Source organism: Scardinius erythrophthalmus (assembly GCF_964197995.2).
Source record: "Scardinius erythrophthalmus genome assembly, chromosome: 20".
Lineage (NCBI taxonomy): Eukaryota > Metazoa > Chordata > Actinopteri > Cypriniformes > Leuciscidae > Scardinius > Scardinius erythrophthalmus.
The window spans coordinates 11,041,736-11,058,751 of NC_138240.1; the positions used below are offsets into that span (position 1 = coordinate 11,041,736).

The 17,016-nt window shown below is 37.8% G+C and overlaps 1 protein-coding gene across 1 annotated transcript in view; it reads right to left on the bottom strand.

The window, feature by feature from the left end:
- Positions 1–17,016, bottom strand: part of LOC308680184 (uncharacterized protein C1orf21 homolog) — a 32,555-nt gene that overhangs the window by 5,899 nt on the left and 9,640 nt on the right. The window contains exons 2-3 of the mRNA XM_081348169.1: positions 9,255–9,378; positions 638–723 (exon numbers count right to left, since the gene is read on the bottom strand). Of these exons, the coding sequence (XP_081204295.1) occupies positions 638–723; positions 9,255–9,345 (177 nt within the window). The 5' untranslated portion in view covers positions 9,346–9,378. The remainder of the gene's footprint in view (positions 1–637; positions 724–9,254; positions 9,379–17,016) is intronic.

Genomic DNA, 17,016 nt, shown 5'->3' on the forward strand with positions numbered 1-17,016 from the left:
GAATCAGTTCAGATGTGTGAGAATATTTGGGTTGCACTTTATTTTACAGTACGTGCACTTACGTGTTCTTGCCTAAGAAAGTACTGGGTAATATAAGGTAACTACATGGGCTAAGGTAAGATTTAGGGGTAGGTTCAGGGTTAGTACCTAGTTAAGCTATTACCCAGTTATTGTTATAACTTTAATATACGAATTAAGTATGTACATGGGGAACAGGACTGTAAAATAAAGTGCTACCAATGTTTGAATAAGTGTGAGTATAGGAAACAATGCATGTAAGAACTCAAGAATATGAAATTTTGTCTGGTAATGTGAGCGTCTATGACAAAGAGGAAAAGAATTGTCAGAAGTGTCAGAATTTCCCTCACCCACATTCCAAACATGTCGGCACAAGTGTGTGCTGCATACGCTTAGTTTCACTTCATTGTATAAGCAAAAAACAGTCATATGTGCCTCAAGCAGTGTCTTTGCAAATAAAGAATAAAATATGAAGGACACCAATGCACAGGAAGAATTTCCCAGGTGTGTGTGTGTGAGAGAGAGAGAGAGAGAGAGAGAGAGAGAGAGAGAGAGAGAGAGAGAGAGAGAGAGAGAGAGAGAGAGAGAGAGAGAGAGAGAAACATGTTTTGTATCTCACCAGGTTCTCCTGGTTGCGTGCGTTTACTCTGTCCTCTTCTCCACGCATATACTTCACCTCCTCCACTCCCTTATTCTTATATTCATCTACAGAGAAAGAAAGACAAGTTAAATTTTCATTCTAGAGCTGTTAAAGAAATGATTCACAGAGAAAAGGTCAGGCATTATTTACTCACCCTTTTATCGTTCCAAACTCATATGACTGTTTTTCCTTCCGTGGAACCCAAAAGGAGAAATTTCAAAGAATATACTGGTATTTCTTTTCCAAGATATTACAATGAATGGGGACTAAAGCTTTCAAGCATCGACATAAATGTCAATAAAAGTATGACATAAAATGACATAAAAGTATCATAAAAATAGCTCATATGACTCATGCAATTATTCACTGATAATTTTCCCCTCCAATTGACTGTTGTGACAAGGTCATTGACCTTGAGAACCGAATCAGGCCGATTCATGAACAGATTCCTTTAAAAAATCTGATTCAAACTATTGAAGCATTCATTAATTAGACACTGATACTTCTCTCATTAACCCACCAATACTTTATATTTCAGTTTGTTCTTCACAGAAGACCTAAAATATAGTCATATGAACCACTTATATGATACTTTTATTGTGCTTTTTGTGGTCATTTTAGAACTTGACAGCCTTAGTCATTCACTTTCATTATACTGAGAACCATGTGACTATATTCTTCAAAATACCTTTTGTTTTCACAGAAAAGGTGATTCATACAAGTTTGGGAACAATGTGAGTGAGTAAACAGTGACCGATGTCACATTTGAAAATGCCTTCAACCAAGCTCTAACAGAACACTTTGAATTTTGCCCTTTCCCAGCAGCCATATCCGTGTTTGCATGTCCATGCATTCACTTCCTCATAACAGATACACACACCCACACACATACATAAATCTGTCATTTACTCTGTCTACAAATCAGCACGAGGCAAATCGCAGCCCACTCAATCTCAGTTTATCTTCGCATCTATCCGTCTTTCTCTCCTTTTCTCTCTGTGAACTCCCTGTCAGTTACCATCATGACAGCTGGAGTGGGCAGCCTGTGAATGTGACTCAGTGCAGTCCATCCGCACAAGCACAAAAAGCGAGAAATGGGGGGGGGGGGGGGAAAGAATATAAAAGGAGAGAGAAAAAGAGAGGGCGCAACGCCGCCAGTCTTTCACAGCTTGAGGAATGTAAACATGTCTCTGCACAAAAGACCACGTTCCAACATGCTGACAAACACACACGCACACACACAAGCCGAACCAAAGAGAAACGTCACACACAATTTAAAGTCAAACTAACTGATTTGGCTGAGGTGTGTTACACAAAACAGGCCTCCAGGATCCAAAAGAGCCAGACACTTACAATCAAATACATGCATACATACGAATGCATCTCACTTCCCACACACACACGCTCGCATAAACGCAAGTAGGGTGATAGCATTACTATAAAAGGAGATCTGAGGAACATATCATTCTAATCCATCTTTTCAGGGAGACAATCATTCGAGAAACAAGCATCTCAGAGAAACAAAGTTGCTCGCAGTGAGAGAGAGTGACATTTTATCAGTTTAGTATGTTCCAGACGGGCTATTTTTGGTGGGAAGATGAGATGTTCTCTTATGTAGGGATATTTCGATTGGCTAATTGGTGATAACAGCATGATGCCGACCTTTAGGATGTGATGGAGACGAGGATGCTTGCTTTAGACAGAAATGGCTTTTTTAGTGCCACTTTTATTATTTTGTACTTTATTATAGTATAGAAAAGAAAGGAAATGAGGAGAATGAGAAATGTTGCAAGCTGGCTTCATGAGCACCATGGGATGTGTTAAAAGAATAGCTGGGTAATACTGAATATTTATAATATATTCTAAATTATTCTATTCATAAATGAAACAACATTGTGAATTTTGAGTTGATTTTTATGTGCTTTTTAGTAGGTCATTACATTTCCTAAAGGCTGTGATGGTAGGCAGCTTTTTTTTTTTTTGCCTGCTTCTTGTGTACTCATGAGTATGACAGCACCAAAGCAAAGATATTTTAGCATCTCGGATTTTCCCATTTCAGTGTTTAAACCTCTGCAGATGGGCTGTTCAACTATGCGAATCAACTGCCAATTTCATTAAAAAATACCAACACTAATTCAGTCATTCAGTTATAGCATCACTCAAAATATTAAATCAGATCCTAAGAGTGTCATTTTGCATTCTAAATTTCTAAGATTTTTTTTATTTTATTATATGAGCAGTGAGTACATACATACATACATACATACATACATACATACGCACGCACATACGCACTTCTTTTAAATAAAACTTGAAAAATATTTCTTTTACATTTTCTGGGAAACATGAGAAAACCTGCACTAATCATTAGGCCTTGAATGTTTATTCTAGTCTTTTTCTGTGTTTGTGACAAGATGCCTTCTGACGACCAGGTAATTTAGCTGTCTGGGTACTCGATCGGCTTAAACGAGACAAATCGGATGACAAGACAGCCACACAACCTTGTCTTCCTCTCACTTTTACCTTCTGGCCCAATTTCAGATGTGTTCAGTTCCGTGAGTGGCGTGTCTGAGGAACATGAGTGGGCCGCTTTACTTTTAGAATCAGTGTGGAGAAGCTTTGCCCTGAAGCGATTCTATAAGTGGGAGTCTGTTAAGACAGTGAGTCCACAGCGAGGGAGGGGAGTTTGTCAATCTCACGCTCTCTTTGATAGTAGGTGGAAGATTACTCACTAATGTTATGACAGAACAGAGAGGAGTTCCAAAATCGAGCAGAACAAGAGACATGTTTTGCGCTACCTTTAGACACATGACCGATACCACGCCTTTGGTTAAAGATCAGCCGTTAAACATCTGAAGTCATGTGTCTAAACCTCAGAAGACAGAGTGTCACTGAGATGATCTGTTGCGCTACCGTACGCCGTTGCCGTTAAAAACATTAGCTAAACAGTCGCTTTGTTAACGCAGTCACTTGGTGACTTTGAAAAATGGCTGTGTGAAATGTAAGCCACATGTACACACACACACACCGTTTTATGCTACGTTCAAACAGTGGTTTTATCACCGAAGGTCAACAAGTTTCTGAGCCACATTGGACATTCCTACTGCTGGGTGGCCTGTTATTGTTAACTTTCATAACTAGCCATATCATCTGAAAATCCGATTACAATTGATGTAAATATCAATTGTAAACTTGCAATTCATATTTGACAAATCAGTTTTCTTGTCTGTAGAAAAAAAACTAGAGGGGAAAGCTTTATAGTAACACTGCTGAAATGCATAATGCATGAATCAATGCTCGCAATATCTGACAGTTTTCAATGCATAATTTTTTAATAACGCTGCATGTGGGCAGAAACAAATCACTGCTGAAATTTCTTGAAGCTCAGTTTGTAGAACAAGAGCTGGAAGTCATGGGTTTGAGTTCTCGAAAAAACATGAAGAAAGAAATGCAAACCTTAAATGTGCAGGTAGGTCGCATTGGATAAAACCATCTGCCAAATGCATATGTAATGACTGGAAGACATGAAATAATACAGATAAAATCATATAGAACAATGAAATTGTTCACAATAATGTTAAACATCGATCATTCTTAACTCAAAATGGATCTTACTCTGCTGTGAGTAGCTGTGAATGTGAGTTTGCAATCTGTATTGATTATGCAATAAAAAGACTGTGTACATAATGGCAAGAAACATCTCTCTATTGCTCTGTCCTCATGTGGTGCAAAGAAAAACAAACATATGGTGCTAGAGAGTTGTTATTGTTAATAAGTGTTGGCGCCACAAGGGGGCCTGGCCTGGCCTGAACTGTGCCCCCTACGCTCTGCTCCATTAACCCTGATACCTGGCTCTAAAAGTAAAAGTAAAAGTAAAACTTTTCTCGCAACACTGGACACACCTACATCACGTTGCGAATGGTCGAACTGTCAGATATGGCCAGCTCTCGTTGAAAATCAAATGCCTTCCGGTCACTTTGTCGGTGCAGATCAGCATCAGTGTGAACGCCCCGTTATAGACTGGCAGCATACACACGCACACACCAATCTCAACACACACACACCAATCTCAACAGCTCACTGCAGATCGCATGTAACCAGACAGCATATTCTCCGCCTGCTGCCCCTCTTGTTTGTTTTAGGGCAGCTCGGCCTTTCCTGTCATTGTGCGTGCCGGAGATCGTGTGTGTTGCTGGGATTGAATAAGCACTGAATCACAGATGAGGACGGCAGGACGCACAAACTTACACACTCTCACTGCCTGTACACTGACACAGTTTGACTAGTAAACAGTCTGTTGGCACTAATCAAGTCAGGCCGAGAGCTGAGAGCTGAGAGAGTGAAAAAGAGAAAGAGAGAGAGAGAAGAGAGAGAGAGAGAGAGAGGGGGGGTGGGGTTGAAAGCCCTCTGTTCTATTGATAGAGCCGTTTGACTGACAGCTGGGAAGGGCAGTGGAAAGAAGGACATCGGGTTGGCAGGAGAAAGAGAGAAAAAGCGAGTGAGAGACAGAAAGATAGACTGATAGAGAAAGAAGAAGGGGGGAGTTAGCAATAATCCACAGTAACCAGGTCACTGCTCTGTTCGCGCTGGTGAATATAATACTTATCAATCTGTTGTTGTGCGTTACAGTTCTCTCAGATTAACATGCCACATCATGAGCCTACAGATCACAGACACTGAGTGAAAGAGAACTAGAAGATACAGTTTAAACCGTCACATCCTCAAAATCTCACAAGAGGAAATGCAGAACAGAGAAGCAGAACCCATATCTGAAAATGACTACTGGTACTTCCCAGAGATAATGTCAAATATTATGTCAAATAGTAGCTAAATGACGACTCTACCACATTATGTAATAAGACAGGAGTGAATATTTTTGTAAATATTAGAGAACAGCAATAAGTCTGACGTCGTAGAAGTGAAATGACATTGCTAAGGGCCGTGACACACCAAGCCATCAGCCAACGTCATGCCGTCAGTGAGCATCTGTTGGGTCAGTTTTTGCAGTGTTCCACACCTCGGCGGGAGCTCGCACGATTCAGCATGTTGAACTGCCGTCTGGGCCGTCGATGAGCGAGATCACTCTGATTGGCTGTTCGGTTTAGCGAACAAGTCAGTGCACTAGGATAAAAGCGAGTAAAGTCAAGACGGTACAGACAGAAGGCTGCCGGATTAAAAAAGTGATCAGCGTGATTTATATTTAAAACGTTAAGCAAGAGCTGCTTTGTTTACGGTTGGTATATCTGCAGTCTTGCTAGTTTCCCTTTTTGAATGATGAATAGACTATTGACACCTGCTGATATAGACAGTTCACACATGCACAGAAAACGCATGACAGTATGCTAGAGTCTTTGAGGCGTTCAACCACAGTTTTTTGGGCCAAGAAGCAGCCAACAATCGGCTTTCATTGCCGCTAGTTCTTTGACGTTGGCTTGGTGTGTCATGGCCTTAACATGGTGGATGTAGAATGTCCTAACTGTATTGATACTATGCATGCATATTTACTGTATATGGACATTCTTATTGGTCGATTAGCTAGTTCTTCATTAAACACAGCAAATATTCATGATCAAAAGGAATAGCTTGTGTTGTTCTTGATTTTAAATTTGTAATCAGTTTAGTTTAATTGAAATAAAGCTGAAATTAAAAGTAAAACAAAATATGAAATACTTAAATGAAAATTAGAAATATTCCCTTGGCAACTAACTTAAATTGTATAAGTTAAAGTACTATTTAAACTTAAAGTGAAAACTGAAAATATCTACTATAGTAAAATATAAATAATACTAAAATTACACTGATACTAGCTTACGGTGCAGCATATATTTGTATTTTGCCTACTATTTGTTTTAAATATGTGAAAAATTACATATGCAAATCACAATGGTTTCAAACAGTACCTTGTCTGATCAAGTAACAAATTGTGGTTGATATTACCTTTGGTTCAAGATTCAAGATAAAGAGAGCACTATTATTCTATAATTCTAAACAACAATAAAAATCCACAAGTGAAGTCAGAAAGGACGACAGAAGTGGTGTGCATGAAAGCAACCAGAGATGTGAAAGAGGCACAATGGAAAACCTTGAAGATCAAGAGCACTGAATTTTCAGCATCATTACTCCAGTCTTTAGTGTCACATGATCCTTCAGAAATCATTGCTGATTTGCTGCTCAAGAAAAATTTCTCATTATCATAGTTGAAAACAGTTGAGCATTGGAAACCATGCTACATTTTTTTCAAGGCTGTTTGATGAATAGAAAGTTAAAAAGAACAGCATTTACTTAAAATAGATTTCTTTTGCAACATTATACATAACCCTTTTTTACAATTTAGTGCATCCTTGCTGAATAAGTATTAATGTACTGCTTACTGACCCCAAACTTTTGAACGGTTATGTATATAATTTATATACACAGTATATTAGAAGTAGTTTAGAAGTACTGTAGTGTATCTACTCAACACCGCTAAAGATAAAATAGGCAAGAAACATCATATGAGAAAGAGGAAGGGATACTGAGGTAAAAAAAAAGAGAGAGTAAAGTAGAATAGCTTAGGCAGAAAAGTAGGCAGAATAATGAAAAGGACACAGCAAAGAAAGGAAGGAAACAAGGAAAGTGTGGCCTTGAGAAGAACGACAGATATGCAGAGGGAGGGATAAATGTCAGGGGAGGAAAACATGGGAGTCTGATCCCACGTCACTCACTCTCTCCCTCGTTCTCATTCGACCGTTTCCCTCCATCTCACACACTGTGAATCCTTAGAGACAGAGAAAGGAACATGGCAGGAAGAAGGAGAGAGAGAGAGAGAGAGAGAGAGAGAGAGAGAGAGAGAGAGAGAGGCGGCAGCCTCCTATGGCTGGTCATTGAGTGTTTCCTGTGAGGTTTTCTGCTGTTTTGCCCTTAATTCTTAATCTCCTATAATCTCTGTCACTCTCTCACAGGTCACACACTAAGCGCTGCTGTTATCTAAACTCTTTAAAACATATTTACAACCTCTCACACACACAAAACCCAGCGAACACATGAGTCACTCACTCCAGCTGATAATGTTATCCTCAAACACACGCCTGTTGGCACAGATGTAGCTGAGAGTCTTTACTTCGACAAACACAGTATGAATGCCCAGAAGGATGCATCCAAGAATTCCCAGAATGTAACCATCTTCCCAAAACATTGTAAAACATTATTCACTGCTTGGACATAAATTACTTAACTGGCTTTTCGTTCGTTCAGTGAATATCAATGCCACTAATGTCTTCCAAAACAACAAGATGTCTTTCTGTCCAATATGTTTGAATGACTTTATCATGTTTTCCTAGATAATAAGATTAAAGCATAGGTTTGGCCAGCAATAAAAAACGACTACTGCCAAATTAGTTATTTTTACCAAATCAAAAACATACAGCGCGAGTAGTGTAATTCACAAGAAAATTACTCTTGTGAGCTGATTCATTTAATAAATTGTTAAAAAAGACAACTCTACTCAAAAGTTACCAGTTTGAATCAGTCTGACAAATCCTTCACTGACTCAGTGAATCAACATCTGAATCACTTACTGAACTGCAAATGATTTTCAGTGATGTCCATCTCAAAATCTCTTGAACAATAGAGAAGAAAATAGCAAATCACTGCAACCCAATCCAAATACTATATTTGAGCTAATATTACCCACATGAAAGAGAAGAAATTCTATATTTGAGCTAGTATTACCCACATTACATCCCATGAAAGAAAAGAGTCATGCATGTCTAAACTATGTATGAACCTGTAAGTCATTTTAAGATAATGAATTCAGCTAATGCTTTCATGTAAACAATACACAACAGAGGTTGTTCTAGAAATCAAGACACAATTTTATGACATGGTTGTGTCCTGATACTATATTCCAAAGTGTGGACTTTCCCCTCATTACGAAAGTACATAGTTTTAAAGCACAGTCCAAGTATACCAAATGGGACGAAGCCAAAAATACAGAATGGAAAACAGGCTCTTATCCATCAACAGAAGTCCAGTGGAGAAATTACATTCTAAAAACGTGACAGTCTTCCATGGAAATCAAACACATCTCTGCCCTGTTTACATCCATAAATGTTTTAATCAAAGGATATTTTAATATTATTTATGGTATAACCAAACCTGGACTGTGAATGAAAACTAAAACCATTTAGTTTTAGACGCATAAAAAGCCAATTTCTATAAAAAATTACAAAATAATCATTGAGTGGACTCTCTTATCCAAAGCGAAAGTATTTTAACTTGCAATTTAATTACTAAACAGACAGTTCCCCAGTAGTAACCTGGGGTTATAGGGATAGTTCACCCAAAATTCACCCTTTTTGTTATCCAAACCTGCATGACTTCCTTTCTTCTGAGGCACACAAAATATTGAAGAACGTTAGGGTCCACATAACACTGGACCCCACTGACAATCAAGGGTAAAAAAAAAAAAAAAAAAAAAACTCTTTTGTTTTCAAAGGGAAAAAAGTTAGTCATACAGGTTTGGAACGACATAATTTTTTGAGGTTGAACTGTCCATTTAAGTGCATTGTTTAAGGCCACAATGCTCATAGCTCATGTTTGTGTGTTTGAGACTGACCAGTGAAAAGGTCTCCATTGCTGTAGGCTTTGCCCCGGCCCTCTTCGTCGGTGGGCACAGCCGACACCTGCTTAGCCGAGGTGCAGCCCATGGCCTCACTCTCTCCCCCCTCTCACCATCTCACCTGAGAGAGACAGAGAACACATTCAACATTCACATTCAGGAGCCTGACAGCACGCGTTTAAAGTCAGAATGGACACATGATTAGATCCATTAGAGTCTCTGCTGGGTTACGTACTACCGATCATCAGGAAAAGAAAACAAACCTGACTTGAGCCTGAACAGATCTAGACATGCTTTCTATCACAGCCCAAAGCCAGAGTTACAGATTCATCTTTTTCCCTCTTTAGTTACGAACATGTGTATCTTCAAATTGAACTAAGGCCAAGACAAGACACACACACACACACACACACACACACACACACACACACACACACACACACACAGCAGCCCAAAAAAAGTATTTGGACACACTTAAAGTATGAATAAAGTATGAACAAAATATTAAACCAATGGCATTTACACAGAAAGAAATATAGCATAAGCACACTTTCAGCAAAAATTTAATTAAAGAAGTCTGTTAAGCTTTTAAGGATAAAACAAACAACAGATCAAAATTCAAGACAAAAAGTAAATGGTCTCTTTCTAGTTGTCAAGCAAAGTGGAAAATGTCCATTAGGGAGTCGATTCCAAACAGAAGTGATATCTTATAATAAGCAGCCAGTTAAATATAAAGTATGTTTTACCCTATTATGACTAACAGAACAAATGTCAAAAGCTGCTTTTTAAAATCTGTATTTAGGAGCCAAGCCCCAGAGGGGCTGTAACATGTGGATGCTGCACATTGGTGGTGGTTGAGAAGATTCCCGCCTTCAATATGTAAAGCGCTTTGAGTACACAGGAAAAGCGCTATATTTGGCACACTTGTTCTGGTGGTAATGAATAGTAATCTAACCAACTTTAGGGTCTCTAGGACCACCTCTATAGCCCCACCAACAGCTCAAAAATTCACTTTTCAAACGGTTATAACTTTTGAACCCTCTGTCATAGAAACAAAATTCTTAGTACACCATCATGCTGATCCCATTTCAATATCTTACATTAAGACTCCACCCATTACAATAGTGACTATTTTGAGATGTACTGTATTCAGGTTTTTCACTGCTACTTCAAATTTTGGCCAGTTCTCACCAAAATTCTCAGATGATCACTGAACCGAGCCTCACAGAAATGACTGAACAGTTTTTGATATTCCTAAATCAGATTAGATGCTATCTATACTCTACCAAACTTTGATTTAACAAAACGAAACTCAGTACGCTTAATCAGTACCATGATCCGAGGGTACATGCGAAATTTGCTATTTTTGCAAAATAACTTTTGAAATGTTTGTCAGAAAATCATGATCTTGGTGTTTGATTCCTTGGGTCATGCTGAGTCAGTCAATACCGGTTTTACCAAGATCGGACGAATCGCCTGTCCCCCAATTTGAAATCTGACATAAACGTTGATATTTTTAAATGCTTTAACATTGACACAAAATTTGGCAGGTTCATTGAGAGCATGCCCTGGAGGTACCCGAGAACGAAGTTTGAACACAGCGCCACCTAGTGTTCCAGAGATATAAGTTTTAGCAAAAACACTAACTTTTGTAAACATCATTCAAATTTTGTTTTCTGTGTCATGTTCCTTGGTTTATGCTGATTCTGACAATATCTAATTTGTTATTTTCCATAAATGTTCCTGTCTGCCTTCTTGAATTGAATTCAGTTTTTTTCGGAACTACAAATTTTTTCCAATTTTGTCCAGAATATGATCAGATGATCTTTGGACTGAGCCGCACAAATGAATGAAAAGATTTTTGATATTGACTACCATTCCCAAGAGATACCTCTCTGAAGTCGACTGCCTGTGTTTGCTGTTTTATGCAAGTTAGCTTAGCATGCTAATAGCAGAGGTGTAAAGTCCAGGGGTCAGAAAGTAAAAGTCCTGCCATATGTCTATTCCACACATGAACTCAGCCAGCTGATTTCACTAATTAGTTCTATCTCCTGGCTAAAAAACTGTGCTAATTAACAAATCCATGTGATTGGAACAAAATACTGAGGAGGACTTTTACTTTCTGAACCTGGATTTTACACCTCTGGCTAATAGGTTAAAATGCTAACTAGTTGCCATTCATTCTAATGGTGATTTTGGCTATATAGGTTAAACAATTTACATTAGAGGCAAAGTTATCTTAGCATGCCTAATTGGTTAATATGTTAACTAATGCTTTTGTGTGCTCATTCTTGCCTTGGAAGCTCTCCTCTGCAGCTTGGTGACTGTGCGCGACCTGAGCGGCGAACCGTGATGAGCAACAAGGCCCAAACTTCTCAGGTTGTGGGTTTGACTTCCATGTCCAGACCGAAAGAGGCACTTTGGCCAGAAATGGTGCAGAAATGTCTTATGTTCTAGACATTACATCTTCAGAATTATCTAATCTGAACTTATTAAATATAACATGCAGTGCATTTATATACAAAATCTTCATTTTGAGTTCATTCTCACTTGAACTATACTGAACTTCAGCAACTGAGGGAACGCATGTCTTCTGAGTGACACATTATGAATCCCATATGGTGCAATGTCCAAATTGTTACTGATATGCCATGTACATTCAAGAGTTTATTTGTATTTTTTATTTTTATTTTAATCTTTTAGTAATCATAGGATGGGTTTGACGACTTTTTAGACTTTCAAAATTCTGAAAATCAATATTGCAATAAACACTGTGGATAAGAAGTTTGCAGAATGGATAGATGAATGGAATAACAAACTATACTTCATAGAAGCTATAGAATAAAGAACTATAGAACAATTCAAAAGTAACAATTAAAACCAAAGTTGCTACATTTTACATATTTATTACAATGAGGCCTACGTTTTTATACAGTAGTTTTAATACTTTTAGGACCAAATGTCATTTAATTATTTGAGTAATTTATTTAGGTATGAAGATTGCTTAATCAAATCCAGTTTGTAGCAAGAGTTTGTGCCATGTGAATTGTGCATAATGTTCCCTAAATAAATCTTACATCCAAAAATATCAAATGTCCATTAAGGGCTTGGCCCCGTAGCTGCTGCATGCAGCTATATTTTAAATTAGTGCTGTTATGGGGTTTTGGTTGTGAACAACTTAATGAATCTGTTGAGTGAATAATTTAAAGAATCACTCATAAAACTCAAAAAGATACTCGCGTCACTTGTCACCATCCACGACTGCACCTACTGTATAATCACCAAATGAACGAGTAAACAAATCTTGTTTATCTTGAGTCTTTTTAGTCAACTGAACCAATCAACTATCACTGTTAGAGCAGGCCAAAACCCAGAAACAAGTTAGCTTTACAGTTCAATCGTCCTGAAGTCAATGAGTTCTTTGAATATGATTTGGTTAAATGCCTGAAATAATCTCTTTGGTTAACAAACCCACGTTTTATTCTACAACATGTTACATCAGCAATTTCCCCCCTTTGATTTTATTAAACCTTTTACTTGACTTGAAAAAGGTGGTCGCTAACAAGTGGCTAAATGGGACACTACAAAGGTTGTCTGGGAATTAAACATCACCATGCTGAACAGGTAAACTCATCTATTCACAACTATTCACGTTTTTTCAGCCTCACTGAGTTACTCTTGCATACTATTCAAACTCAAACTTTCAAAGAAAATATTTTCTAATTAAAGAGCTGTCAGAAGCTTAATGGTGGTTACATTAAAGTCATGCAACTGTGGTGTAGTTGGTCTATAGCCAATGTTTAGCTTTTTACTTCTGCCGATTGTAATAAGGCATCAAAATTCATAAACGTTGTGTAAATTTGTGAAGATTATCATGAACAAAACGTGTAAGAATTATAAACTTTTGTTGGTCACAGACCTTATTCTATTGTCTTTTTGTTGATGTAAAATCAGAGTGATGCTAACCTCCGTGTTGACTTACAAAAATACATCACAGCACTCTATGTTTTGCAGCCTTTCCATATAAAAACACCTTCAGAATCAGTGACTCAGAAATGAGGGAGACAAATTGAGAGAAGACAAAACAGGAGAGTGAAAGATCAAAAGAGCCGACTACTCCTCCTCCTACTCTCTCCTCGTTTGAAGTTGTCAGAAGGGGCAGTGTTTAGCTCTGCCTTTAGCAGCACGGGGCACAGGACAAAGCACCAGGTGTACAGACGAGAGAAAAGTGTGCAAACGCGTGTGTGTATGTGCGCACCCATACGCCCAACCACTCTGCTGCGAGTCTTGAGTAAACAAGATCTACCCATCAAGGCTGCAGAGTGTTGATTCACAGGCTTTTATGGAATGGCGTAAGTATAATCACCCACAGTAGTAGGTTTTTGATGAGGATGGAAGCGTTTAGATTTGCAACTCGGGTCTGAAAAGAGTGTTACCCTTTCAAGTTGCTCAGTATTGGAACGGCCTCCATTGGTGAAGTTCTATATGCTCCGTCACTTGCATAGATGCTGATAATTTGGCTAATTTGACAATTACCGATAAGAGTATAGTCTCCTCAGCTCAGTTTAACAGTTTTTATCAGGTTTAAATACATTTTTCCCTTCAAATAAATGCAGAGAAGAATTAAGAAAGCATGGTTACACAAAAAAGACAGGCTGAATTCCGGATTAGCATGTTACTAGCATCCATGGAAACTTTCCATTCCAAAAAAAAGTGTTCTGCACAGAAAAAAAAAATGGTTCTTTTAAGAACTGTTCACTAAAAGGTTCTTTAGAGAAGCGAAAATGATTCTTTATTAGCATTGCTGGGTAAATTCCTTTATTTTTAAGAGTGTAGCACATTACTCTAATTATTATTATAGGTAGAGTATGAGTAGCATGGTGCCATCCAATTCTAAATATTTTTTTTCAGTCAATGGCATACCTGTTTGAAAACAGTCATTTTTGCTTTTACTTTTGGTGATGCTAGTTGTGCATAAATTATAATTTTGAATATTGTGGTGACAAATGAGCAAAAATAAAAATTAATTCACCCTTGTGTTACCTAACAGAGGTTGAGAGAGGCTGTTCACACATCTTACGACTGAAACATAAACAAGAAGCCATCTGGGCACTTATATCAGGTTAACTTTCTCTTACGCAGATAGAACGCTGACATCTGTGTTCTGTAACTTTTAAGCTGTGCTTTTACATGTACCAAGATCAATGCCCAGCTACGTGCGTTGCTATACAAGTCATGTGAGTGTCAATAGAACATGACTTAAACCTGCCTAATGACTTAAACACACTTTAACTCTAATCAGATGCAAACAAGCTATGCTTCCAAGACAAAAAAAAATAATCCATGCCAAGGGTTTAAGAGAATGGGAGAATTATTCAGTCAAATGACTTTTTGATACACATATAGGATGCACTGATATTAAGATTCTGCCTGATAATAAATAGGCCAATAATGATTTTCACGTTACAGCTGATAACTTATAAATGCCTAATATTAAAATCTAAACTATTTCGTCTAAATTCATATTGAGATTTATTAAAGAAGACATGTAGTGCTTTTTAACTAACTTGAACATTGATCAAAAGTGACTAAGTAAATAGGCTATTAGAATGATTTCTGAAGGATCATGTGACACTGAGGACTAGAGTAATGGCTGCTGATAACTGTGCCAAGAATGTATTAAATAAATTACACAAACACAATAGTGTTTCTATTGTAGATTACGTCCATATTTTAGACATTTGTATGAAAAATTGCATGAAAATGTGTGAAGACAAATGAATAACCTACTTTCTATGCAACAGCCTTAAAGATGAAGTCAAGCAAGATACACCCCTAACACATACACACACACACACACACACACACACACACACACACACAACCACACAAGTACACACCCTCCAACAGGCCTCAGGGCTGAGAGCTGTCTGTGCCACTGCTCACCCTGAAAAACAGGCTGATCAGGAGAGAACAAGAATCATGGGAAGGACTAAACAAGTCCTTTAAAGATCAGCTGAGACGGGACAACACGAACACCAAACCCCTTCTCTGAGGAACCAGAGGAGACCCCATTCATTCATCTCCGCCTGTGACCGACCGGGCAGGACAGCGGTCCCCCCACCATAACATTTACTCACCCAAAATGGCTGTAGCATCAACTCTGTCCCACTTTAAACAGCCTGCTGAGAGGAGACACACAGTGAAAACGTCTCAGTGCTGTCAAGATTATCTTAAGACTAAAGCCTCTTTCTCTTTTGTTAAGCAGGGTGAGTTGTGGTTTGGAGTGGAGAGATGTAAAAATAATAGAGCTACTGTTTAAAAAGGGAACTCTCCAGCCATGAGAAGAGAGGGGGACGAACAACCGAGGGAGAGACAGAGAGTTCAAGTAAGAGGAAGCAGAAACAGAAAAACAGATGGGAAGATAAACGCTATCAGAGATGGTCAAGGTGACAGTTTGTAACTGTTCATGCCCAGAACATCAGTTAAAAGCAGTGGTTCTCAAGTTTTCCACCCAGCAGACCACTTAAACTGCAAAACAACAATTGTGGACAATCTAACAGCCAAAAATTTAAGAAAACCCCAACTACCTCAAAACAATTATCTACACCATAATTATTAATAATTCATTGTTATCCTTTGATTAACCAGCTGAATAGCGATGCTTTTGGTTTTGGTTTTTAATGTTTTTGAAAGAAGTCTCTTAAGCTCTACAAGGGGGCCTTTATTTGATTAAAAATACAGTAAAACAGTAATATTGTGAAATATTATTACAATTTAAAACAACTATTTTCTACATTTTAATATATTTGAAAATGTAATTTATTCCTGTGATGGCAAATCTTAATTTTCAGCATCAATACTCCAGTCTTCAGTGTCACATGATCCTTCAGAAATCATAGAAATCACTAATATGCTGATTTGCTGGTCAAGAAACATTTCTTAATTCTTATTATTATCAATACTGAAAATCGTTGGGCTCTTAATATTTTTTGAAAGTTGAAAAGAACTGAAAGATAAAAACAACAGCATTTTTTTTAAATAAGTATTTCAACTTTATTTCAATTAAAGTCCCCTTGTAGTCAATAATTATATCCCTTAAAACTCATCTTTGATCACCAAAATGACATATTTAAAAGTTTTTTCCTTTTTTTCCCCCGTTTTTTCCATTCAGTATACGTGGTTCTTTGAAAATGCAAATTAGCCCCGCCTCCACTCACTCGCTCCAGCTCGTTGACGATCACACATTGACATGTTTGGTTACAAGGTAGTTTGAGACGTCAGAAACACCAGCGATTTCAAACCGTTTTTGTGACCAGTGATTCGGTGATTTTTGGTTCACTGCAGTTAAGGAGAAAATACTCAGCAATGGTGTTGAATTTGCACATGGTTTGTCTTAGGCATATTAAAAACACCACATAGACATATAAACAACATTAAAAACTTGATTTTCACCACATGGGGACTTTGTTTTTAATAGTTTTGGTTAATGATAATAACCCTGAAATACACCCAGGAAAGTATTTTCCTTAGAAAGCAGAACTAATGAATGTTTCCATACAGGTTTTCCTTTAAAAGGGAAATCAAGCTATCAATAATTTCGATTTGTGTAGGCAACTCACTTGACCTTATACATAAAAATACTTAAACCGTCCATTCTTAAACCGTCCTATTGAGTTGAAATGAGACAATTTACTGAAGAATGGTGTCACATACATTCACACAAAAACCCATTCTACTCACATTTCATGAATAAGTC